At 36.5% G+C, this 27648-nt stretch overlaps 3 protein-coding genes across 8 annotated transcripts in view; all 3 read right to left on the reverse strand.

The window, feature by feature from the left end:
- The window catches only part of LOC140171861 (IQ motif and SEC7 domain-containing protein 1-like), a 36974-nt gene extending 34370 nt beyond the window's left edge, over window positions 1-2604 (reverse strand). For all 3 annotated transcript variants that reach the window (XM_072195195.1, XM_072195194.1, XM_072195196.1), the window contains exon 1: window positions 1541-2604. In XM_072195195.1, coding sequence (XP_072051296.1) covers window positions 1541-2604 — 1064 coding nt within the window. The remainder of the gene's footprint in view (window positions 1-1540) is intronic.
- A 104-nt stretch (window positions 2605-2708) lies between these two features.
- On the reverse strand, window positions 2709-8274 carry LOC140171864 (uncharacterized). The gene is made up of 2 exons (XM_072195199.1): window positions 7843-8274; window positions 2709-3494 (listed from the first exon to the last, which is right to left on the reverse strand). The coding sequence occupies exon 2, from the start codon at window positions 3486-3488 to the stop codon at window positions 2709-2711; it is 780 nt and encodes a 259-aa protein (XP_072051300.1). The 5' UTR covers window positions 3489-3494; window positions 7843-8274.
- A 128-nt stretch (window positions 8275-8402) lies between these two features.
- LOC140171865 (uncharacterized) overlaps window positions 8403-27648 on the reverse strand; it is a 312836-nt gene continuing 293590 nt past the window's right edge. For 3 of the 4 annotated variants that reach the window (XM_072195201.1, XM_072195200.1, XM_072195203.1), the window contains one exon: window positions 8403-8610. In XM_072195201.1, the coding sequence (XP_072051302.1) occupies window positions 8415-8610 (196 nt within the window). In that variant the 3' untranslated portion in view covers window positions 8403-8414. Of the gene's footprint in view, window positions 8611-18118; window positions 18512-27648 lie in introns of those variants that run through there. The other variant, XM_072195202.1, reaches the window with a different exon arrangement.

A 27648-nucleotide genomic window follows, 5' to 3' on the forward strand; every position in this document is an offset into this window, starting at 1 on the left:
TTTTTAAAATGAAAATACAGAAAATATAAACCTAAACAAACAATAGGAAACCACGCAGCTGTTTACTAAGAATAGAGAATATTATGATTATTGTTCAGCAATTCATTTCGACACTCCTCGTTGCTCATGACTGAATACAAAAATGGAACTGAATTTGATGATTCTTATTTTATTTACTGCTGTAAACAGATGTCCCTATTCCAAATAAAGGTCACGTAAATATAATTATATGCATGTCCAGATGAAAGACAAAACCACAGAGATTTTTGAACTTTTAAGATTTCAGTTGGAGGATTAGGCTGTGTGAACATGCTCAGAGGTATTACACTTTAAGTGATTTCAGAGGTTGGGCTCTGGGAGTGTAGCACTCAGTCATAGGTTTAATTGAACACATGATTTTGCTTCATATTCCATGTTTCACTACTGGGCTATTCCAGTTGCTATCTATATAATATGGAAGACATGACTTTGAACTTCCACACAGGGTGTGTGGATTTCAAATTTAGTCACCCATTCAGGTAGTCTCATTTGAAATTCACACTCCCTATGTGTGCGATTAACGTCATGTCAGGGTGTATGGATATTACCTGGAATAGCCCATTTCTGGTGTTCCTTCAGAGTTCACATACTCCATCCATGACTGGGAAGGTCCAAATTTCAACTGTTACAAACACCGCAGTTGACGATAACTTGGAAGGAATGACTGATTTCATTTCACTCCGAGGCTCTAATTCTTAATGGTTGTTGTCCCATCTGAACATGACTTACATGTATGTATGTAAATATATATCCATTTAAATTCATTGATTTGTATTTGATTAAGATTTGTGTCTGCCTTCAGATTTACTTGGTATTCTCCAGTGAATTTTAAATTTATATAATAATCAAGAAGTTAATTCAAATAAAGAATTGATGATTATTTCAGACAGATTGGATTGAATTAAATAATGACTTTGGAGAGAAAACTGATAATGATGGTTTTGAAAGACAAAATAATTATCAAAAACTAAAATGAATGTTGAATTTTTGAGGACATGAATTTATCAGGATAATCTCTTTAAATGTCAGTTTGTTGCTTTCCAATTACAACTAAAACCATGCAAACATAGAACTGTTTTATAATAATTAGGTAAGCTTATTGTCAATGAACTGAACTTTCAGAATATTGTCTAAACTTTCTCTATATTATTTGTCAAAATTGTTAAGAGTGCTTTTTTCAAAGTTTATCATTATTAAGTTTATGTTTCTATGATTTTTCACTGACTTGAGATTTTTCAAAGCCATGAAACATACTTGATCGACCCATCGATCGATCAATCAATCAATCAATCACTTTTCACTAACTTGAGACATTATTACTTTTTTCAAGCCAAGAAACATAATTGATCGACCCATCAATCAATCAATCAATCAATCAATATGTCTATGTTTACATGACTTTTCACTGACTTGAGACATTTTTACTTTTTCCAAGCCAAGAAAATTACTTGATCGACCCATCAATCAATCAATCAATCAATCAATCAATCAATCCACTTACTTGTTAAATAGATTGACGCCTATCCTATATCTTCTCTTCCTCATCGGCGTCATTGGAACCGATAGCATCTGCGTCTGCGTTGGTATAACATGTCCTTGCACACTACTAGTATCAAATAAACTGGATTCACCAGACAAACTGTCCACACTATCGTCCGCCATAGATGAAGTGTCCTCATACGTATATTTACTAGATGAGCCACTGCTCTCGCTACTCATACTGTCCCCGGTTTCCGACCGTGTCATACGACCAGTCGGCGTACCGTTTATGGCACGGCCTTTGCCGCCAGACGATGCAACTTTGGTGTCCATACTTTTGCGTTTCCACACTGGCGAGTCCATGCGGTTGCTGTGAACTTTAGCAAATTGTTTATTAGCCCGAGCTGCTTGTTGGTTATAGATAGCTTGCATAGCATGTTGTTTTTTACTACGTCTACTACCACTGAGTGGTTCGTCATCGTCGGACATATCTGAATCCGAAGAAGATGTCGACTCTGCCATTTCTTCGAGTATTTTCATGGATCCTTCGGGAGACGCGATTGTGACGGCAGGAACATCTTTTTCGTTATCACTCGTCACCGTCGGCGCAACAGAAATTTGGTCAAATTTGTCATCAAAGTCAACACCAACAGGTGTCATTGGCCCCTGTTCATCCTCCTCCTCGCTTCCCATGGCTGCTTTGATGCCTTTATGTTGTGCAGTTTCCACGGCAACGCCTTGTGGACCGATGTCAGATGAGGTAGCTCCATCCTGCGTCTTTTGTTTTCTACTTTCCGCTCTAGCCCCGACACCACCTGCTTTTTCTGCTCCAGATTTGTCTAGCTGTTTTGACTCTAATTGATTATTGTTTTGATAATTAACATCCTGAGCAGTATCGTCCATTTTGGCAGCTTCAAGTTCTGATTCTAATGCTTTTACAGTTAAAGGGGCTGCGGCATCTTTGGAATCTATAGGGCTGGATGAATTTGCGTACGCTTTAAAATCAGGTGGCTCGGCTCTAAACAAAGGCGATTCAGTCCATACAACTTGGGCCAATTGCTCTGCATCATCATCTAACGGACTCATGCTATTATTAGCGGAACCATGGGAATCACTTTCGGGACTAAAATCATTGGTTTCACCGATTTCTCCTCCCAAATCAAGCTTACGCTTTGCAGTAGAATTGTCATCTAACACTTTTTGGTAGCTTTACCAACAGTCGGCGTTTCCGATTGATTGCTACTTTCTATTGTTCTCGAAGTACTCGATTCCTTTTGTATAACAGTTACGCCACCACGCTGGCTAATTTCTGTCGTCCTCTCCACGTGCGTGGTGGTTTTACGTGGTTTTGACGAGTCTCTAGTAAGGGTATTCTTAGCAGAGCTTGATGCCGAGGATGGATCGCTAGCTATATTATCCTCAGACTCGCTATCTTGATGTTTGCACATTGTTAGAGTCACCACAAAAGTTTGTGAACCTTTCCTTTCTAACCTTGGTCCCTCGAGTTTTTCCTCACTAGGTATTGCACCGGGCTTTGGCGTTACATTGTTACTGTTATTCCTGTGGATGTGGTCATCGTCATCTTTACCCGAGCCCTGCACGGTGGCGGTCGATGACGACGATACGGTCACTTCCCTGACCGATGATGAGCGTATTTTCTGATTATCGGCATTGTTCAGTTCGTCCACCAGTTGCTTGACGGCTATTTTGGTGTCGGCCTGGCCTTCTTCCGCTATGTCGTTATCTTCAATCATCATCACCCTCGCCCTACTGCTGTGCATGCCCCATTCCTGCATGGTTTGACGTAGGTGCTGGTGATGGTCCAAGTAGCGTGAGATGCGACTCTCGACAGAGTGGGTGCGCTTCAAGTGCTGGTATCGCTTGTTCATTTGGTATGACCGATACGCTTCCTGAATTGTTTTGGCTGCAGCTTGAGCTCTTCTGCGTCCACCATAACGCTTCTCTAACATCTCAACCTGCAAAAAAACAAATAAATTTAAAAAAAAAAATTAAGTTTTGAAATATTTTCTTGAAATATTAAGAGCCATCTCAAGAACCACTGAACCAATACTGGGCTTGTTTATACTCATTTTAATGCATTTTTCATACTAATTTCAAATATGGTCATAAAAATGTATAATTCTTTGAAGAAAATATGGCATTCGTCATCTGTAGTTGACTTTGGTGTGGAGAGGATTTATAATTTTATCATTATGCAAATTCGATTAAATGAAATAGGTATAAGTCATATTCATATATTTCATAATTTGAATAATATACACATTCAACCAGTACATATTCAGTTGTCAGTAATTTCAAACATGCTCATTTATCGTCATATATCCAGGTTGAACAAGACAACAATTATTACATTCACCCGAAGTATGTTACTGATGATGTGATTCCACTTACAATTTTTAAAATTAAAACGTTTAATATATATATATTCCTACCCAAAAGATATTATTTCAACATAAAATGGTGCACAGTGCAGCACATGTCATCTCTTCATCAGTAGTTACAGTACATCAGTCATCGCCCCTCCCTATCATGATCCCCTCACGTAATATTTCGCATCAAGATTTCATTCATGCTTCCGTTATCTCAAGCTACTCATTTCAATAAACATTCCGTATACCTTGGAACATTTTCACCGCAGATCCTAAACGTATCCTCCCGCAAGCATACATCGTGTTTGGCATACAAATACACTACATGTATGAACATGTACATTGTTTTGGTTCTTACTATAAAATCCACTTGTATATAGATATAAAATAACAATCCAATATACTTGATGTGTTTGTATTCAAGTTGCACATATCTTCATAGAACATGTAGAATAAACATATCGCAAACCTACAATCATAGTTTTACCATCGCTACCTATGACCACTCCATGTAGATGAATGCTTATGTTTCAATGATACCATCTTGACAGACACGACTTATGCAGCATTTGCAATTACAAGCCTCTCACTTTACAACCCTCCCACAAAATTTCCACTTTTTGTGACAATTTCGTGTAAAATTTGTTCGTTTTGCCAACAGTGCTTACATTATAATTCAAATCCACACACAACACATCAGCCAAGGTGTAAAAAACGCAATGCACTCTCTCCGAAAAAAAGAGAGTAATATTTAGTATTATTTTTTTAATCTGCAAGCGGCAGATTTATCAACTCCTGTCTATGATAACATAATACTGTTAGATTTGATAATAACTAACAGCTTTTAAAACATTAATGTTTATAATAATCACAAATATTTCCGCTTTATGCATTGAAACTAAATTTTTGTACAATATGCATTCATTTTTAGGGAAATGAAACTTGTCATTTTCTAATTTTATCGAGGCAAATTTTCCGTTAGCACTGCGATATTTGGTTTAGTCACAAGACAACGCCTCCTCATTGGTGATTCTGAAGCTATTTTTACCTATTTCATCATATTATGTGCACTATGCACACATTGGCAGTAATAAACCGGCAATTTTATTGATGCATACTAACTACAAACCAACCTTTTTTTCAGAGGAAAAAGGCATGCATGTCAACATCGCTCGTTTCCTAGCAAAGACAGATTGGGGTTAGTTGCTACTTTATACGGTTAAATTTTTTGTCACTGTCAATTCCTCACACTTTTCACATCATCTTTTTTTCACAAAATGCCGGCCAAAAACACCCTACAACATGTTTGGGTTGTTTTTGCTAAGGAAAAGACTGTTGGCTGTTCAAACCATTCATACGAAGTTGAATATAAATGAAAAATTGTGATGTGACAAAATAAGGCTTAATTATTAAACTGCATTTTGCACTTTATAATGCTAAGCTCAAATTTACAGGTAGGGTATAAAGCCTGTGGCGCAGGGTGACACCATTTGTGAACTGAGAACTCCCCAAATGGGGGTCTTCAGAACTGCTGGAGGGCTGAAAAGGGGGCTTTTGATTGTCACACATACCCGTACCACCTTTACATGTCAGTGCCCCCCTGGGTTGGAGAGAACTATACTTTGTTTTGGAGTGTGAAATCAAGGCCTGGAAATACATGTCCACAGTTCGCAGTGAACACAAGTGTGAGTGTGGGGGTGCCTGTGTGTGCATGCGAGTCTTTTTTTTCTGCTCAAGTGACACAATTTTTGAGCGCAACACGTTTGTATGGAATTAAAGAGAATTGGGGCAGGTTGTTTATTAAAACTAAGGATGTAGAGATTAATTAGGGATTACAATTGGGATGATAAAGGATAAACACTTGTCACACAGTGATTTTCCTGTCAAAATGGGGTTTAATCATTAGTGATTGTCAACAGAACACCAGATCATTTGGGATAGGTACTACATTTAAATTTGAAATCATAAATGTTGAATAAAATTGGAATTGCGAGATTGATGGTTATTGCTTGCACGATACAGAGCCTGTTACAATGAATTACTGTTTATTGCAAACTTGCGCATGGGACTGTTATTTGGATGCTAGGTAAGCGATGCCAGCATCCCAACTACGCGATCACCATAACATACTACATGTTTATGTATGAGGATCATGTGCGATGCACCTGGTAGAGTTCAAATGCATGGGATGGCACAGTAATGGCAGCTCATACAAAGGGATATACTTTACTACTGAATATTGTCGTCTAATCCCAAATTATATGGCATGGTACCTGGTATGACTTAAAACCTACGCTTGCAAATTGTTTACGTGCGCAAGTATGTAAATGCAGTTTGTGCAAATACGGGTAATCTTTAGTGCGTTGAGTCAGTGAAAACTGTATGGCTTCCAAGGTGTATGCCTGCATGACATTGCTTCATTGAAAATGCACACCTAGTAGTAAACCAATTCATGCATACATTCACCTCTAATGCAAACTTAATTACCATAAATCAGCCGCTTTATACTCCACAAAAGGTGCTCATCCCATACAAATTGCACCCCTCACAATTCAATTTCAGTCTCTCAAGAAAGTACCAATTGATTAACCCTATGAGAACTACCTGCCGATTGGTCAAAAAGAAGTTTTCATTATCAATTGGACCAATCAGCAACATTGTTAGAATAATTTAACCATGCAAAAAAAAAATTGGGTTGAATTATTTTCAAAACTCCATTCTGATTGGTTATTAAAATGAAGATATCACATTAATTGACCAATCAGAGGCAATGTTAGATGGGCAGGTAGTGCTCAGGGGGTGAAAATTAAATCACCATATATATGCTTCCCATGAGGGTTTTTAATCAACCAATTATGCATAGGTGTGAACGAACCAACAAGATATGTTGGGAAAGACTCGCTGGCTACCTGAATTGCTGCAAGCCGGTGTGGTTTGGCCACGACACTATGGTTCGGCTTAGGTCAATGACGTTGTTCAGACTTCCGTATTACGTTGATTGATACAGGCCAAATAACTTTCAAGCCGCTAGCTAACCCTAAGAGCACTTATGAAATGATGAAAACCTTGCCTGATTGGTTGGTAGATGTATAGGCTATTTTATGAGCGTTAAATGTCAAATTCCTTCCTCTCCTACCAGCACCATTTCATACTGATTAAAATTTTATGCTCAATTATGTTTACAGCCACTTCCTCAAAACAAAATGTACATGTAGCACATAATGTAATAATTTTGTAACTTGACAGTTAAAAAGTGATAGTGGGCCTATATCTAAAAGTAGACGACTATTTTTGTTTTCTCAACAACAAAAAAGGACCATTTTCTCAGCTATAGCCATATTATCAATCCACATGAACACGGTTATTATTTTTATGTACTTGAATCCCAGACTTGCATACTTTAGGAGTTAATTTTTTTTCAGGAACTTGAGGTTTGTCAAAATGGTCCAAAAATTGTGACAAACAATGGTCGCATCTCCAATGGCACAATTCATTAATCTCTGATAGCTCCAAAGTTGACATTGAGTTATGGGGTATGAGTTTTTGTACACAACTCATTCAAAGGTCATTTTGTCAATGTACAAATATATTGGGGTTAACAAACTTTGTCCTCACAGATGAGCATGTTTGAGATGCTAGCACTGATCATCATGTGACCAAATTAGTAGCTGTTACAAACTGTTCTTCCTAGTGCCAAAATTGAACACTGTAATGTCCATCCTTACTCCTAATGTGGTTCTTCCAGTTGAAACCCATACACCCCGTATTGAAGACACAACCTTAATCTTCCACATAGAAATTTCATATGAGGTGACTCCATTTGATATCTACATCCCCTGTGTGGGAGATTACTATCATGTCTTCAATAAGCATAATGGGGGAGGGTGAATGGATTTCAACTGGAATAGCTGTTTGTCCTGATTTATGAACTTACCTGTTTATTGTATAAATCCACAGACAATTCATAAGGATTGGAGAGCACACGTGATCGTTGAATCTGTCTCTCGTCTTCCCGTCTCTGCTTCAAAGACTTGTCTCGTTTCACGGAAGACCGTGGCGTCCGTCCCACATGCGTCAGTCCCCAACTCCCGCGTTCTAGATTATCCGCAAGCAATGATGGCGATTCCGCTGCTATGGAACAGGCTCTGACGAGTTTGACGCTGTCGATGCTGAAACGTCTATCCGGCGGTGTGCGCTCGTCGACACTGGTTTGTGTTTGTAAAGTCCTTAGCGGGGACCGAGGTAACGTTGGTGGCGGTGTTACATCTCTTCTGTCTCTTCTGATATCTGCCGGTTTATTTTGCTCAGTTTGAATTGCAATAGTCCGTGTTTCAGCAGGGGGAATCTGTCTTGTTTTCACAGTAAGTTTAACAGGGGTCGTTGGTTTTGGACTTGTAGCTGGCAACGGCTTAGCAGCTTTCTTTGGCGTTTTCTTCGGTGTGGGGAATTGACTGGCCACGTGTTGCGGGACCTTTGGTCGGTTCTGGGGATCTTGGCTCCCCTAGCTTACGTAGTTTTGCCTGTCCTGAGTGTTTGGTAGATGAGGGCTACCTGGGCGCCGACCGCAGCACTGTCTAGAGAAGCAGTTCTTGCTAATGTGGCCACTCCTTCCTGAGCAAATTGTGCCCCGCCTGGATGGTGTACTCTGGATGGACTTGTGTTTAACGCCGATGCTCGTACTCCTTCCAATTCATGTGGGTCACTGGAGAAATGAAAAAACAAACAAACAAATAAGTGTAGATTTCGATGAGAACTATAAACACTTGCTCAAAAGTAGCAGTTCATAACGAGGGTTAAGGACACAAAGGCCACCCTCCTAAAACTAATAGCTGCCATATTGTCATATCTTTACCCGAGCACGGTGGCGGTTGATATTATGAAATGTATACAATATAGATTGCAGAAATTGTCAAAAGGTTATAGGGCAGCAATTGCGGATAGGTCTTCTTCCACTTTTAAATAAACCCCTCGATAATATTAATTCCGACTCTTGAGAGATTGGAGCAACTTCCTTAAATGTGAGTAATGGGTACCAGCTAATTGTGAGCGGTACAACGTAATTTAAGCAAATTTCCACTGGCGACTGCTTGGGTTTTCTGTCATCAGCGTCATGATGCAGTTCAAATTAATAACAAGCCGATAATGATCAAAATTTCCTGAAACGATTAGTAATTGTTTCCAAAACTGTCAGTTTTGAAATACAAAATAATATATTAGTAACATGTTCTCAGCTTAATTCTTAAAATTTAAGATTTCTGACGATTATTCTTTAGACATCTCATTTGACCTCGTATTGAAAATTGGGCAACGTTCCAGGTCGTACATGTGCACATCAGTTTTTTGGTTATTGCAGTTTGGGCTAAAGGGAGATAATGTTGTTTGGATGCTGGGCAACACTAAATTTGATTCATAGTCATTAAATTGTTGGAGTAGACCATCAAAATTCATTTATATTTAGGACTATCTTACCATTTTGTCATCAATGTTATCAATTTGTTGCACATTGTTCTCTTCATCTGAATGCTTCAGTTTTCAGGATATCATTTTTTTTATCAATAAAATGCAGTTTTGTGCACCAGGCCCTATAGCACTTATCAAAATATAGGCTACATGTAGCACAAGAAGCGAAGAAAAAAAGTAAAACAAGGCAAGGGTTCATCCTGTAAATTCAGTTAAGTTGCAATATCTGCTTGGGCCTCAATGATTGGCCATATAAAGCCCTGGTCGTATCCCTCCATAGGCCTCAATGGCTGGTCATATAAAGCCCTAGTCATACCCCTCCATAGGCCTCAATGGCTGGTCATATAAAGCCCTGGTCATACACCTCCGTGGGCCTCAATGGCTGGTCAATATAAAGCCCTGGTCGTACCTCTCAGTTCTGACAATCATTCACAAGCAACCTGTAACACCATACAGGCAACCTGTATTAGATTTCCAGAGCAATGTTTTTTCGCAATCCTACTCGTGCATTCCTACCAAACCTAATTCCACTTTAAACAGCACATTCCTATATAGTAATAAACAATTCTTGTAGCGCTGCGTTTGAAATGAAGCCTTTCTGACTTGGAAAAAAAAATCAGAATGAATAGGAAGTATTCTGGATATAGGAGAAACTTTTATTTCATTGGGGGATGGTTTGGGGATGATCAGGGGAATGGTAGAATATTCAATTTAAAGGTGATAAATACTATTACTAAGCAGTCCAGTCCGACTGCCTGATTAGGAAGTACTGCCGAATCAGGCAGTATGTTGCCGAGTCAGGCAGTATGGTATCCCACAATGCAATGCTCTATTTCAAATAGAGCAGCTTTTGATATACCATTATTTCTTGGTTTAGAGTAAAGAAGTAGGTAAAATATATAAAATTATTAATGAATGTACAATTAGTAGTAATTTTTCATCAATTTTAGTTAAAATAAAGTTAATTTGCATATTTAAATCAAATTTTTAAAAAAACGTTAGAAATTGTTTTTTTATTTAAATTATATTTCTCAATTTTTTTTCGCCCGGTGAAAAATTGTCAACTTACATGTAGCTCATGTGTCAAAGTAAAATTTCCCCCCATCTTTTATAAAATCACCATGAACAATTTAGTCTTTAGTCTGTCGAATTCGGAAGGGTTACCAAAGCCTGTGTTGCCTAACTCGGCAACATGCTGCCTGATTCGGCAGTACTTCCTGATCAGGCAGTCGGACCGGACTGCAAAGTGTGCATATTGTGTGTGTTTCATTGATTTGCCAATTTTAATCAAAATAAACTGGAGCTACCTATTTTTCATAAATCCACTATGTACTGGACACTACCAAACTATTGCATGTATTTTTGAAACACAAATCTTGATTTAATTTCCTAACAGAAAAACATGTATTCAAATTTAGAGTTAAAATATTAAGCAGGCACAATAAACCTTTTGCAATTCGCATATAAAATGTATTTGAAATTACTTAATTATCTATGTATGTATGATCATGATGACTGTTCAAAACACACAACAAAGGAAAGCTCATTGGTTGCAGCACCACAAGGTCTCATATAACCAAAGGTCCTGGGTTTAAGTTCCAATCATCAGCATTTTCTTTTTCATGTTATAATGGCAAGACTGTAGAAATTATTTAGAATTAACACCTCAATATAAAGTAAGACTCAAATAATTGAAATTAATTACATACACACAAATTTTCAGTCTCAGTTCCTAATTGTACACATTGAACAAAACAATTTAGAGCGCAAACAAAATATGTTTCGGTTGGAATGCAGCTCACATTGCCACGGTCTGTAAAGACCACTGGCCTTTTTTACTGCCTGCTCGCAGTTCCTATGACGTAAATTGACTATTAAACTTGTATTGATTGCGTAATTAATTATGAAGGAGACATCTGCTTGAAACCAAGGTATCCTTTTCGATAAAAATAGATGAAGAAGCATGATTATGATACCGTCCTCATAATGATGAGGTCTATCACCGCTATATCATATACAGTGACGTGATCAAGGTGAAGGAGTTGCTTGACACTGATAAAATTGACTTGTGGATATGGTTGAAACAAGAACCATCTTTAAAAAAGACAACGCCATGGATGAAGATAATGTTTCATAAATTTTGCATCGACAAGTACTAGGAATGCCAGTAATTTTGTGTGTGTGTGGCACAACTAACCGGGTGGGAAATATTGGTGTGCAACATGAAATATATTCATGAAGAGTTCCGATGCAAAATGCGAATGCGTGGAAGATTAATGCTCTGCGTGCTAGCCATGCGCTTTAATGGAAAAAGTTTTGAAATATTTTCTCAAAATATCAGAGCTATCTTAAGAACTACTGAACCAATACTAGGCTTGTTTGTACTCATTTTAATGCATTTTTCATGCTGATTTCAAATATGGTCATGAAAATTTACATTTCTGAAATTTTTTAATTTTTTAATTTTTTTAAAAACATGTATTCTGCAAAGAGAGTTAAGATTGTGTCTTCCATACGGGGTGGGTGGATTTCAATTGGAATAGCCCAATTTTGATTGATTTTGCAGTATATCATAGCAAGAATATTAGGCAAAAGACAATTGATAATACCAAATAAACGACTCCGCTTGATAGCGTCACATGACATTATGGAGAGCTTTATCAAATTGGTTTTGAAAAATACTGAAGCATATTACGGTTGCCAAGGTCAATGAACTCTAAGCGAGTTTGACGCACGATATAAGCGATAATTAATTGGAGGTACTATAGCTGGTCAGTCAAGAATTGTTAATAATTTATATATCGGGTGAATATTTTTCACATTATTTTGTAACTTAATCGTATCATGTGCAAATAAGGTTTATTTTTAACCATATTTTTTATCAGTGACCATGGTCACTGATATGATGGTCAGATACCCATACTATCCTTCTGATTCATGTTGATGAAAAAAAATTAAATCACCTGCATCTTAATTGCAAATTGGTTCATTTAACCTTATGAGAACAACCTGCCGATTGGTCAAAAAGAAGTTTTCATTATCAATTGGACCAATCAGCAACATTGTTAGAATAATTTCACCACCCAAAAAAATTGGGGTGAATTATTTGCAAAGCTCCATTCTGATTGGTGATTAAAATGAAGATATCATGTTATTGACTAATCACAGGCAATGTTAGATTGGCAGGTAGTGCTCAAGGGGTTAATAGAGAATTTTTGAAATATGACACAATCTGATCCAATCAAAACAAAGGCGGCCATTTTGTAAATTGAGTTATGAATGATATCATCAACTTACACAGCAACTGAGAATGTTACGAGCATATTTAATTGCAAAGCATTGAGCATTTACAATGCCAATTTCCCTATTGTGTATTGTATTATTAGATCCCTATTTTGCTTCCTGATTGGACCAGATCATTTTACATTGGACAGAAATCAACTAAACCAACAATAATCAACAAGCTTTGATAGAAATCCAGAAAAATATATGTATTTCTTTCAGTTTGTTATGTATGAAGTAATTTAATGGTTGCAAATCATTATCAAGTCTCAGGTCTGTCTGTGTAGTATACCCAAGCCAAACTGACTATAAACTGCAAAGGTATTTGCAATATGATTCGCACCCCACTCCCCACTCTCTACGTTCGACCAAGTTTGGTGCATGACTTCAAGTTGGTGATGATGAGCTATACTATGAAATACAAATGAATACATGACTTATGTCCATTTTCTGACAATGATAAACATGATTTAAGATTGAATCTATCCAGACTGACTGCTAATCTCAGACACAGGCGCTCTCTATATGACGGATGAAACCAGATGACACCAGAACAGCTAAGAGCATAGATTAGAAACTATGAGAAGTGTTAGACAAGACTAGCTTAATCAGTGGCAGCGCCAGTATATTTTTTTTCGGGGGAGGGGGCAAAGTGAATTTCAGAGGGGGGCAAAATCAACAAATTTTGCACAAAATTACCGTAAAAAGTTGATGTTGTGTTATTACGGGGGGAAACAGGGGGGCAAGAGTTCTGACTGGGGGCATTTTCCCCCCTCATGCTCCCCCCATGGCACCGCCACTGAGCTTAATCAGCACTCTCCATTGCCTGCAGCTTATCAGCTACATAATACGGTAAAGCCTATTTTATTCCTTGTAGCGCCTAAAACTCAAACAAAGTACAGAACGACTACCAAAGTTTCCAAGAATATCCCTGTACCTAATATCAGCTGCATAATACAGTTTAAAGTAGGCCTATAGTTTACTTCTTGAACCTTCTGTAACTCAAACAAAGTACAGAACAACTACCAAATTTTCTAATAATACCACCATGAGTATTTTACTAAATGAATCACAGCGTATTATGTATTATATACCTTAAGATCAAAGAGCTTGTGAGTGGGAAACTAACTTATGACAGACGCTGGTCTTCAGGTATAGGGCGTTTACGATCCATGTTAATTGGAACCTAAGCAAAATGAAATTAGTTAAGTGTTTTGGAGGGAAGTTTACAATTACATAAGGCTTCTTACAGGTGCTGTCAGGTTATATGGAGTGACCACTTAGTGGCCACATCCACAACTGCACTTTTTCATTATCAAATGCTGGTTTATAATTTTGAAAACCATGTTATATGACCATCGGAAACTTTTTTATGGTATCCAAAACATATCCCTAATTCATTAACCTCAATTTAGTGTCAATAAACTTGACTTGATATTACTTTAATTTGATCCAAAGCGGTGATGAAAATAAGTGCATGGAACAAACCGGAGGGGCACTCACATTTCCCAGCTATACGGGTATGTGCCACGGCGACGACCCCCTTTTTCAGAGCCGCTAGCCGTTCCTTAGACCCTCTGAATTCACTGATTGCCCGCTCTGAAGCCCCAAAATTTTTCTAGCCGTTCCATAGACCCTCAGATCATTGATTTCCGCTCTCATCGGCATCTTGACAGGCGTACGTGTTTTCTGTCCTACTATTTCAAGCCCAAAAGCTACTTTTGCAAGCCCAAAAACTTCAAAGGGAATTTTCCATAAATTTCTTCCCCATTGAAACACATTGTATTAGGAATAAGGTTAACTTTGGGCGGGATTTTGGGCTCCTTTAGTAGTGGCAACAGTAGTTTGTTGTTTATAAACAGCACTGCACTGCCGAGTGCCTGCCGCCGATGCCGATGCCTTCAGCTGATGAACATTTTGCTAGAAATAAATGATTTTGAGATCTCTTTTGGGAATAAAATTGCCAAATATGAGGAAAAGTACCTCAAATAATTGTGTGCACATCCTTGCAGCTGGCCATAACAGTGAATTAAAAGGTAATTTACGATCTACTGGTCTAGTGGAATGGTGTCAAATTCTGCACACTTCACTCAATCATCTCATGCAGTTCAATGTAGTCAAAATGTTTCTTGTGGGTTTGTTTTTATGGTGGGCTTTTATGTAATGCTGCTAGCTGCTGCTTGTTATAATTATCAGTAGGCTAATAGCATAGATTGTAGGTCTGCAGGGTTTAGTAATTTTGATTCGAATGCTGTTTTGCTTTGCTGAGATTTTCATCGTAATAGGCCAAAACAGACCTATTTTGCATTAATGGTTTTGCTGATTTAATAAATTTAATTCACAATTCAAAGTGAAATCGGTTCCTTCAAAAATCTGTGGCAAAAACTTGAACGCTGGTTTGGCCTGCATGGTTTAGTTGCCGAGATTTTTCAGATTTTGGCGGCTGATCAGTTCCCAAGACCCCCTTTTGCCGGTCAAACAGTTCCTAAGACCCCCCTTTTTGACCGGCCGATCAGTTCCCTAGACCCCTTTTTTGACCTGCCGATCAGTTCCTTAGACCTCAAGTTCGAAGCTGGCGGTGGCACACCCCTACCAAAAAAAAAAAATTGGGGGCCCCCCCCCCCCTGGGAACAAACTTCCTGAAGATGTTAAGATTGTTAGACAATAAGCAGTTCAATGAGAAAATTGACAAGTAAAGTTCTGAAAAGGAAATAGGTATGGAAAGACTTTCAAAACCTATAATTTTATTTTCAACCCAAATGTAAAGATTAGCAAGTGTTCAGCTGGTTCGCCATCGGACAAGTTTAGAACTGTCAAGCTCTCACCAGGAGTAGCTCTGACTTCTTCAGGACAAAGTACCTTAGAATGAGACATGTAAGCCTCCCCTTGCCTACTGGTGGCTCTGAAAAGAGCCGTTCACTGAAGACTGCCCCTTGTCAACAGTGAACAAGCAAATGTAAAGATGTTGCAAAAGCATGACTGTCAGTTCTACAAATCATCACTAATCAAAAAGTTGTTACTAAATATCATGACTAGCCTGGTTTTATGTAGGCCTCCATCAAAAACCAACTTGAATATGAAATAATGTTCTTTGCACGCAAATGATGACAATTTATCTAGTTCTATCATTCAACACTACAAACACTCACTATACCTATAGACATGTATCCTGTTTTGAGTGAGCTGTGCCTATAAGCCTAAAAACAGAATATATCATGTCATATATCTTTTGAATCATAACATATGCAAAGTGAATTTAAAGGTACTGACTGTGATCCCAGTGAAAGCATTAAAAAATGTACGCATAAAGCTAAAAAGTGAATGTATTTTTTTCTCATATGAAGAAACTTATAGTTTGATCAGCTCGTAATCACCCGCCCTTATAATATCGTGGATTAATAAATATATTTCATTTTGGGAATTGTCTTGTCACGTCTCACCACTGAATTTTAATTGAAGTCCTATACATTGTCTACAAATACAGACCATTAACATGGGTCTACTTTTCGGCATAGTGATAAAAGCCTTTAATAGTTCCCGCCAATTACGAGCTGATCAAACTATAGGTTGTTTTCGTTGTTATCACTAACGCATGATATGTTTATAGCACACCCATTTTTTGTACAAAAATGGGAAAAAAAATCTAGATTTTTTCATGTTTTTTACATTTTATGATGTATCAAAATCATTGATAGCAAGAATTTAAAAAAATAAATTACTTAAGAGTGAGACTTTCAGCTGACTTAAAAATTGGGCTGTGCAACTAACTATGTGGGGGGGGGGGGAGTGCCAGGGGGATGAGGAGGCACAAGCTTTATTTCACTACAAGTCTGGGACCAAGCAGCATTATTTTATAATTTTACCCTCCCTGTATCATAGGCAGGTATTAAATTATTGCATGCAATCTTTGTATATAACCAAACATTTGTGTATAATGTGGTCACCCAACATTTGCCTGGTCAAATCAATTGAAGCAATTTAGCAAAAGCCAACTTCCTTCCTTCCAGTTTATCTTTACTTCAGATATAATCTTATTATAGTATTGTTATGAATTTAAAAAAATCTTTTGAATCATTAATTCTCATAATTTGATAGTCAATCAGGTCACTTGCTTATGTAATTATGTCTGGAGATAATGTATTAGGATTTTTTTACTGGTTGAATATTTTTATACTCGATGCATTTTCAACCTGAATGAGTTTTACAGGATATTATTAGCATTGGGATTTAGTCAGGTATAAATAAACGTTGTCAATACGTTGGTTAATACAAGTCTGCCATTAGCTAATCAGACGTACAACAAATTCTCTTTATCATGTTATAAGATATAAATAATGTGGAGGCATTGTATCAGTTAATAAAATTGCACTCTTCTACTTAGTTCAAGATCTTATTTAAAAAAAAAAAACTTCAGATCTTAATAAAATAATTCAAAAATAGATAAAAAATGATGTAAAGTAATTAAGGCCAAATAAAAAAATAAACATGTTTCACATCCCCTCCCACTTCCTTTTTTTAGGTTTCTTCAATTTTATTTTTATTTTTTGAAATTCAGTTATAACTTTTCAAAAATATGTCTAGGAAGTAGAGATGCTTTCTATAGCCTTGCTAATATACAAGAAACACTTTTTAAAGGTTTTATGATAGTTAGAGGGGGTCTATCTCTCAGAACAACAAATAAAAAGAGGCCTCCTCCTTTTTCCAGGCATTATTGTACGCTAAAAACAGCTCTAATTATGGGTATTTACATCGAGTTTGCGATAAAAAATAAAAAGCCCCCTCTTCCTCCTTTTTTTCAAAAACCCGGACGTGAAACATGTTTTTTTATTTTACTTGGCCTAATATAAAAAATTAAATTAAAAAGGATTCTTTTAAATAAATAAATAAATAAATAAATAAATAAATAAATAAATAAATAAATAAATAAATAAATAAATAAATAAATAAATAAATAAATAAATAAATAAATAAATAAATAAATAAACAAACAAACAAACAAACAAACAAACAAACAAACAAACAAATAAATAAATAAAAAGCTACATTTTTCTCATTACAGAATTATTTGTTGAATTGTTTGCAAGTCATGTATCTTCGGGCATTGGAAGGCCATTATATATAGTAAGGTTGCAAAAATAATGTCGGGTGACAATCGCAATATAGGGCAGCAAAAGTACAGCTCGAATACAACATTGGTACAATGTAATAAAGAAAATTATAGCATACTACCCCTAAAATGGGTCTGAACATGATAGTGAACCAAATTCTGCAAAAATCCTACAGGATGACATTTATGTTGTTGGAGTCACTGGTCGTGTTCCTTCTGTACTAGGACCCCGCTTGTACCATCAAAGGCTCTCCCTTTATTACTACCTCATCATTTTAGTGTTATTCTTAATGTAAACAAATATTCCATCCATTGACATTCAACCCAATAGGCCTACTCATCACATATCCCTGTCGCCTACCTTATTTCATCATCATCTAAACTCCGATCCGACTCCTCTACGCTCGTTGTATCATCCTCAACACTCAAATCTAGATCTTTAGGTCTTGTTCTAAAAGAGACAACCCTCAGTTGCTTTCTCATTCTCTTAAAATCCGGGCTCTGAAACTCCTCATTTTCCTCCATGACGACAAGACAGGCTTATTCCTTCTGATAATATGATCACAACAGAACTATAAACAATGCATAAACAAATCCCACAGAATATATGTATCTCACAGCTTCACTAGTTTCCTTATAATCACTGCAATATACACTCCACAGAGATACAATCACTGACAATAGCCAAGCAGATTAAATCCAACTTCCCTCTGCTTGACTAGACTAGACAATCAACTGTGTTACACATCCCGCCTCGATACAAAGGCCGCAAATAAACAACCTTCTTATTCCACATTAGGCAAGTTTGTCAGTTGCTGCTCTTTAGTGTGATTGACAGGTGTTACTAGAAGTTTTCATCCCACGAGGGTGTGGCGTCTGGTGGTGTAAAAAGCACCCAATTTTACCTATTGGATTTTCCTTTGAGTGGCAAAAACTGCCAGCACGTTGCAGCGTTATGATGCAAAAATGAATGAAATTCTTCCTTGCCCTTTGGATATAAAATGGGAAAAATGCCAACAAATCTAGATGAAAGTTGACAAAATAAGCCCAATTGTAAGGTTAAGGTGAATATTGGCAACACCGACTGACAAAGCTAAGGAAGTGAGGCACAGGATGAGGTACCCAAGGTACAGGAAGTCACGCCTGGTTAACTCTGGAATACACATCAGGCTGACATCACTACTATTATGTACAAATCTCAGGTGACAGACTTGTCAGACTATGCAAAATATTGTGCTATAAATAATTAATCGATACTACAAATCTCGCAGATACGATACGTATATTGAAATAATTATGTCCTGAGTGAATAACTTTGGAAGGCGTCGCATCTGCTCTTTACTGATTGGTGCAGCGCCTGACAAAGGTTTCCCTCCACAAACAACACTTGATGCAATGTTCGTCATCTTCAGATATCAGATACCCAAGAAAGTATAAACCCATAAACACTGACACTGAATAAATATGGTAGTATGTCAGCCCTGTATAGTGCATACAAAGTTTGAAAGTCTTACCGGCTACTGTACGCAGGTTTGTTATGTAAATTTCTCATCAAGCGAAGAAATTATTATGATTTTTTTTTATACATTCAGGAACTTTTAGATGCACACTTGTGACACATAAAATATCACATCGGCTTTTATAGAAGTAAATACAAATTAGTTAATTATTCACCACTTTTAGATGAAAATTTCTCATTTTCAATTCAGTGTCTGTGAAATACATTCATTTTACAGACTCTAAACATGAGACTGATTGAGACATTTGGGGTTAAATTATCTGGGACGTTATGCACTTTATAATTTTTTAACAAGTCCAAAAACCTTCAAATAAGCACATCTAGATCCACATGAAAATATTCATTTCCCAAAGACATGCAAGACAATATCCAGTCCCTGAGAAAAACCATACAAAGTTCACTGTCATAGTAAAGCGTGTACTTCCGTCCGCTCAGGAATAACAGGAAGATTGCTACGTAAACTTTCAATTATAGGGATCCTTGATTGCCTACATCATTTGTCATTTTATAGGGTGTTACCTAGAGAACAATCATAACACTACCAACCATACCCCATTGGAATATCTTGTCTAGTGGCAGGTTCCCGGGGGGCATGGGGGAATATTCCCCCAGTCATAACTCTTGCTCCCCCAGTTTAACTCAAAATTAGGAAATTTTCTACTTTTTGGGTCAATTTTTAGCAAAATTTGTTGATTCCCCCACCCAAATCACTATTCTCCCAATGCCCCCCCCCCCCAAAAAAAAATCTTGGCCCCACTGATCTTGTCCCCCTAATTTTGGATTTTTATGTCTTTTTGACCATTTTCCATCCCCTGTCCAGCCTAGAAAATTGTGGCTATGCTACTGGAGTACAGGGTGTCCCAAAATGAAGTGCCCATCCATGTGAGTTTTACTTAAAGATTAAAATATGGTTAAAGATAAAAATCTTGTTTCCTTAAAAACTAAACATAGCGAGGTGGGGAGGAGAGATAGGGGCATTCCCCTTTGAATCCGGAAATAGTCGATTTGGTAACAAAATTAATAACCTTTCGTCATTACAATAACTTAACATTCTGTCAAAATATTAGAAATTATGGAACTGAAACTGCAAATATTGTGTCATTTCAAGCCAACTTTAAATTTGGTCAGAATTGGCTCCTAACTATTTCACAGCCTTGGTATCACACCCACACTCACCGTGCTAAAATTTAAACAATAACTTCGACAATATTACACACTCTTCAATTGCTTCAATTGAACATGTTGAATAGAATATTATAAAAGTGCTTGGTTACAGAGTAGAAACATGCACAACAACATAGTAAACAATGTCTGATAGACAGATCACAAGACCAGCAATAACTAATATTCTAGGCAATAAATGCATTCAATTTCATACTTCAGCAATATTACCGATACTTGTTTACTAACTAGAAACACTGGTGTTGCCATGGAAATTGTGTCAGACAGATCTAGAGACATGATGAAAATATTCAATAATCATCACACAACTCAATGCATAAGCCAGAAATATGATGTTACCTAGGTTGTTTTTTACCAAATTTACATAAATTATATCAATTAAAATATTAGCTACATGATGTTGTTGTATGATTCCAACAAACCTGTGGAATTTCTTATTGTATTATGTGAAAGTAGCTTGTTGTCATGGCAAACAATGGCTGACAGATAGTTATTATTGACCACCTTGCCAATTTAGTTTCCATCATTTGAAAGCAGTTAGTCAATTGATTATGTTTACCAAAATAGCCGAGAATCAATAATAAACAACGTCAGAACGATGAAACTGTGGAGTGAACCCTGGGAATGGTCGGGGTCAATTGTTGTAGACAGAGGCTAATTTATAAAAGAAAGAATTAATGAAACAGAGAGAATGATAGAATGAAGAGAAAGAAAGAACAAATGCAAAAAGCTAAAAAATTAAAGAGGAAAGGCTCTACCAGCACCACAGCCAGCACCACAGCCAACAAATGTTGTACAAAATTGGAAATTTCATTTTTGGATATTTACTGTGGGAATGGGGGGGGGGGGGGAGTATTCTGACTTGCATGTTTTCCCCCATGCCCCTTGTGGTGCTGCTACTGATCATACGCATTGCATGCATGCTACAGAAATGAAATAAAATAAACAACTATGTATAGTTTGAATGAACTGATTATTATGACTAATTGACAGCATATTGAAAATGGCTTGTAACCATGGTAACTTATCTAAATCAATTAAGTGACACTTAAATCTGGAGATCTAACATCAGATTTAAGATTTAACTCTATATTGAATTAGTTCATACTTATCCAATCATCAATTCACATTGAAATGGGTAATTCAATTTGAAATCCATACACCCCCTATGGAAGACATGACCTTAATCTTCCACACAGAGTGTGTGAATTTCAAATGCGAGTTACCCAAATGGGTGGCTCAATTGAAATCTACACCCCTGTGTAGGAGATTAAGGTCACATCTTCTATAGGGGTGTATGGATTTTAACTGGAACAGCCCAACAGATCTAAGCAATTCACCAATGTGTTTTTCAGCACATTTATAATTAATGTACCGACCAACGTCAATACGTCATATATAAAATTCATTATGAATAGATGGTTTCCATTAAGTCAGATCAATACCGTCAACTACAATGAGTAAAATACCAACATGAAAATCTATACTTGCAGCAATTAATATCATATGAACGAGAGGTTAGTTACAGAGGATGATTTAAGGAAGCCCCATCATGCACTGTAAAAGTGTTATCACTAGAGTTTCAACTGCCACTTTACTTTTCAAATCCCATTGAACTCTGTGCAAAAGATGTTGTTTTAGAATTGCCCGTGTGTCATTATTACTTGGTCGATTTCAGATCTAAAGTGATGTATGCATGAAGGATAATTCACACCTTCTGTAGATAACATAAAATGTGAAATCGACTGGCATTTTGAATGTGTATTTATTGTAAATATATCAGTCCAAATTCAAATTTAACCATGCACGTGTGTATGCAGTGGGCGGGCAGTGGTGTCATGTTCACTCACACAGCTGTGCTAACCGCAAGACTTGCTGGGAAGTGCTTAAATCATCCTCTGGGTTAGTTACATGGTACAATATAATTGCTTTTTGACCAAATCAGACATTTTGCAAAATGTCTGCAAATTTTTTATTTTTTTAAATATTTTTCAAATTTTCATCATTCTCTGAATTAATCATACCCAGAATTGATCAGGTGATTTCTAAAAGTAAGTGTTATCATATAAAGTGCATTTAAGTTATATCTTTAACAAATTTGAAGGAAAAAAATGCAAGTTGTGAAAATGATGTGATATGAAATAGGTATAAATGCATCAGATGACAGCAAATCAACTACAAGTGACAGTCCAATCTCAGTTCTGGGCTATTCCAGTTGAAATCCATCCACCCTCTATGGAAAACATGACATTAATCTACACAGGGGGAATAGATTTCAAATGGAGTTGCCGTTGCTGTTTGGAATATTAAGGACATGTCTTCCATAAGAGGTATATGGATTACGACGGGAAAAGTCCATTTCACGACACAGATAATATTTCATCTTGCATGATAATTGTTGTTCCGTGGCCTCCATTCTATAGCATTCGGTGCTTAACCCCCTGAGCACTACCTGCCGATCTAACATTGCTTCTGATTGGTCAATTACATGATATCTTCACTGTAATCACCAATCAGAATGGAGCTTTGTAAATAATTCACCCCAATTTTTTGCATGGTGAAATTATTCTAACAATGTTGCTGATTGGTCCAATTGATAATAAAAACTTCTTTTTGGCCAATTGGCAGGTAGTTCTCGTGGAGTTAATCCGTCAGATGACCGACCACGATAGGTGAACGACAAACAATCAGTAAATATGACTGAGTCTCTATGCTGTGAAATCTAATTACATGCCAGTGATAGTAGTGAGATCTTAAATCGAGTTTGCCTCGGATATTCCTTGTTTGGTTGGACATTTAGAGTGCATTGATTCAACTGGAAAGAAAGGAAATTTTTGCGCTGCGTATATTTTCACGTTCAAAGCGACTACCGCAAAAATAATAACACACAAATATATTGCTTTTGTGTATAGGTCAATTAGGTCAACATAGGTGTACTTGAAATCGTGAAATAAAACCAAATGAAATGGTGCATATTTCGCAAAGTGCAAAAAATTAAAAGTGCCAAATTTTGCAGTTTTACAGTATACAGGAATATCTGAACTGCACAAATAAAGTGCCCTACGGCAGTATCATATTATGAAGATGAATCAAATTTTGTTATATATTTGATCAATTAGTAAAATGACTTGTACCTTGGAACCTTTGCTATGTATTATACTTATCAATGTACATGTATGGATGCTCTCATTATCACGAGTGAACTACCGGTGTATTTTTATGTTAAAATGAACCACTTCAATGGACTAAATTTAACCGACATGTACCTTGGTACGGAACCTTTGCTATATATTAATACTTATCAATCTATGATGCTCTTGTTAACACACAGCAAGTGATCTACTGGTGTATTTTTATGTTCAAATGAACTACTTCATTGGACTAAATTTAACTGACTTATACCTTGGTACCTTTGCTATATTATATATTAATACTTATCGATCTATGATGCTCTTGTTAACACACAGCAAGTGATCTACTGGTGTATTTTTATGTTAAAATGAACTACTTCATTGGACTAAATTTAACTGACTTATACCTTGGTACCTTTGCTATATATTAATACTTATCGATCTATGATGCTCTTGTTAACACACAGCAAGTGATCTACTGGTGTATTTTTATGTTAAAATGAACTACTTCATTGGACTAAATTTAACTGACTTATACCTTGGTACCTTTGCTATATTATATATTAATACTTATCGATCTATGATGCTCTTGTTAACACACAGCAAGTGATCTACTGGTGTATTTTTATGTTAAAATGAACTACTTCATTGGACTAAATTTAACTGACTTATACCTTGGTACCTTTGCTATATATTATACTTGTCAATCTATGATGCTCTTGTTAACACTCAGCAAATTAACTACCGGTGTATTTTGATGTTAAAATGAACCACAAAATGGACTAAATTTAACTGACTTATACCTTGGTACCTTTGCTGTAGGCCTATATTATACTTATCCATCTATGATGCTATTGTTAACACTCAGCAAATTAACTACCGGTGTATTTTGATGTTAAAATGAACCACAAAATGGACTAAATTTAACTGACTTGTATAAAGTACCGTTGCTATATAATACTTATCAATCTATGACATTCTTGTTAACACTCAGCAAATGTACTGCTATAAGTGTATTTTTATGTTAAAATGAACCACTTTATTGGACTAAATTTAAGTTCAATGCAACATTTATTATCATATATTTTTAACAAAATCGTAAAGGTTATTATAATTCGGAGCTAATTTTGTATGCAGCTGTATATCATGTTGTCCTTATGCTATAAAATACAATGCATGAATATATAACAATTCTTGCTAATGCCCACCTGCCTACAACTTGTCTCGCAATTTATTGCATGCAATCACTTTACCTGATGATGATAACTATATTTTTTCTGCTAACAATTTGTTTTGCAATTAGTAGCTATAGATCAATTCTGTACAAGTTATCTTGACCATACCTATATGATATTCAGTACCCCTTCTACTACCAAATATACCGGTACTTGTATGCTAATGAGTATCCCTATATATGGTAATTCATCACCTGGTTTACTATCAATATATCAATTATTCTGTAGAGGAAACCGGGGGCCAGGTGATGTTGAATACTAATTAGCTACCTCATCGCATCATCAGTTTGTTCATTCATTCGTTACGGTATCCTCCCAAAGGCGAGTACATCAACCTCCTGGTATCTGTGTTACATTTTGATGTGTACACCACCCCGGGTACACCACTACACTGGACTCCGCAAACATCCTTAGGATAAGCTGGTGTTGGTATTGCATTTTGATGGGCACATAATACTACTACTGGTCTCGGCTAAACAACTTTGAAGGAAAAGAAAGTCGCATTTACCAATCACACTGAAATCACAGTCCTATGTTGACATTGAAATCCATATACTCTATTATAATGGGGGTATGGTATATACTCTACACCGTAATCCTCACTAAACCCTACACTAAGAACCACTGGACCAATACTAGGCATATTTGCACTTATTTGAATGCATTTTGCATGTATATTTCATATATGTACATAAAAATGTTCTATTCTGATAATTTTGTCATTCCGGTAATTTTTATTGTAATCTTCGTCTAAATGAAATGTTTGAACGGAAAGGGGTTAAACATCTCGCCAGGATTTCATACCATTTATCACATATTTTCATTTCAAATAATGTATATTTATTATGCACTTGATAATAAAAAATCAGTAAAAATAACATTCTCTTCCTAGGAAGGGAAGGGGAAAGGTAATATGGCTGACAGGATTTTTTCCTCTCACTCCGAGATGTAAAAATATTGGGCTTCCTTGTCCTCCGGCACCTGTATCAACTATAGGGCGTTTTAATCGAACCTGGCCCTCAACTTCGGATCAATTGAAACAATTTTTTTTAAATTTTGTAACAAATAATTTCAAAATTCCCACAATTATAGGTGAAAATATTATCATAATGCTCCTATGAGTATGTGACCCCTATAGTTATAACAACTGTTTGGTTAGATTTGGGGGTCATAATGTATTTCATACTGAACGTACTATAGCGTCCTGTCAATGTATCATTATTTGAGTATTGGTGATAAATGTACCTGAGGTATTATATCATCGTACCAGGTGATTTCTAAGGAAGACATTACAGATGAGTCAGTTAAGCTCAAAATATTTATGTAAAGATGTCCGATAAAGATGTGGATTAGAAGATGAATGTCTTCTCTGACCGCTACTAATATAGTAAATCATCCAATAATCATGAAACGAGCCGTAGATAATGATAGACAATCCATGAAGAATTATGCTGGAATTGGAATACAAAGTAGATAGATGCAATTGTAATACTCTCATACACAAATCACACAGAAATTATGATAAAAACAAGGAATTCGTTATTTTCAACAAATAATAAATTAATATCCAGAGTGCATCAGACAGGTGTGGATATTCACATACAATGAACCAAGCCATGTGGGGATGATAATAAATGCAGCTTGTCAACAAGGAAGATCATGGAATTACTATTAATATTATCACACATTAGTACCCAGAGTGCATCACACAAGTGTAAATATTCACATACACAGAACCAAGCCCAAGAGAGATGATACATATAAATGCAGGCGGTTGTCCGTTTGCCGTACGACATTTTCTCCGTCAGCCTCAAGCGATGGCGGTGAAATATGTCGCAAATATATAGAGGATGATTAGAATTAATAAAGGATCTGTCACTGCCAACGCCGGGGTGAACTATGAAAGATCACCACTAAGGTGTTTTTTCGGACATTGCTGGCATGCGATGCTACGACAAGCAATGAACGTTCACGATACAAGGTGTTTTGAACCATGCTCACATTTAAGGACATGTTTGACATTTACGAGCGATGATGACACCGTGATCTGTACACAGTTTGTGATTCGATAAACACATAATCATGATAATGTAAATTTCGTGTCAAGATTCAAAGCGACTGCTGACTTCAGACTAATGCTCAAAGTAGCACACATATCATTCATTTGACCAATGCCATATGACTTTAAAACCCAACTGCAGTTGGGCCTGGTTTTTAAACAGTCCGATGTGGTTTTTTATTTGAACTTTTTAAGAGCAGTAACTATATTCTTGATATTTAAAGCCATATTATAACATTTGCTGAGGAGGATGCCCTCAATATTTTTCAATATTTTTTTGTCAAAATCCGAGATTTTGAATAAAACGCAGGAACCGTCGTTTTATTATTAGGATCGTACCATAACACGACCGAAGGAATGATATGTATTGGCAACATCGGCGCTGGTAGTAAATTCCAATTTTCTTTGCTTTGTTCGGCTCAAAAATAAAAGGGGATATATCTGACAGTAAAAGCTAACATTTTATGGCAAAGAAATGCTAATCTATTTTATATGAAAATGTTATAACATGGCTTTAAGTTTCAAACTGCGTATTATTCAAATCTGCAAGTTTTCTGTTATTCTTGTCGGCTACCATCAATATTGAACATTCAAAACATCAGACAAATGAACAATATTGACATTGCTAGAAACTAAATTGGGAAAAAAAATGAACGCTATTTTGAGTACACTTGAAAATCAATGTTGCCAAAACACTCGTCTTGCTTCTTTTGTGTCACGTTGCTAGGTAACGGCGTCTTTTTTTGTTTATTCTCAGACAATCAA

The sequence above is a fragment of the Amphiura filiformis genome, chromosome 15, assembly GCF_039555335.1.
Source record: "Amphiura filiformis chromosome 15, Afil_fr2py, whole genome shotgun sequence".
In the NCBI taxonomy this organism is placed as follows: domain Eukaryota; kingdom Metazoa; phylum Echinodermata; class Ophiuroidea; order Amphilepidida; family Amphiuridae; genus Amphiura; species Amphiura filiformis.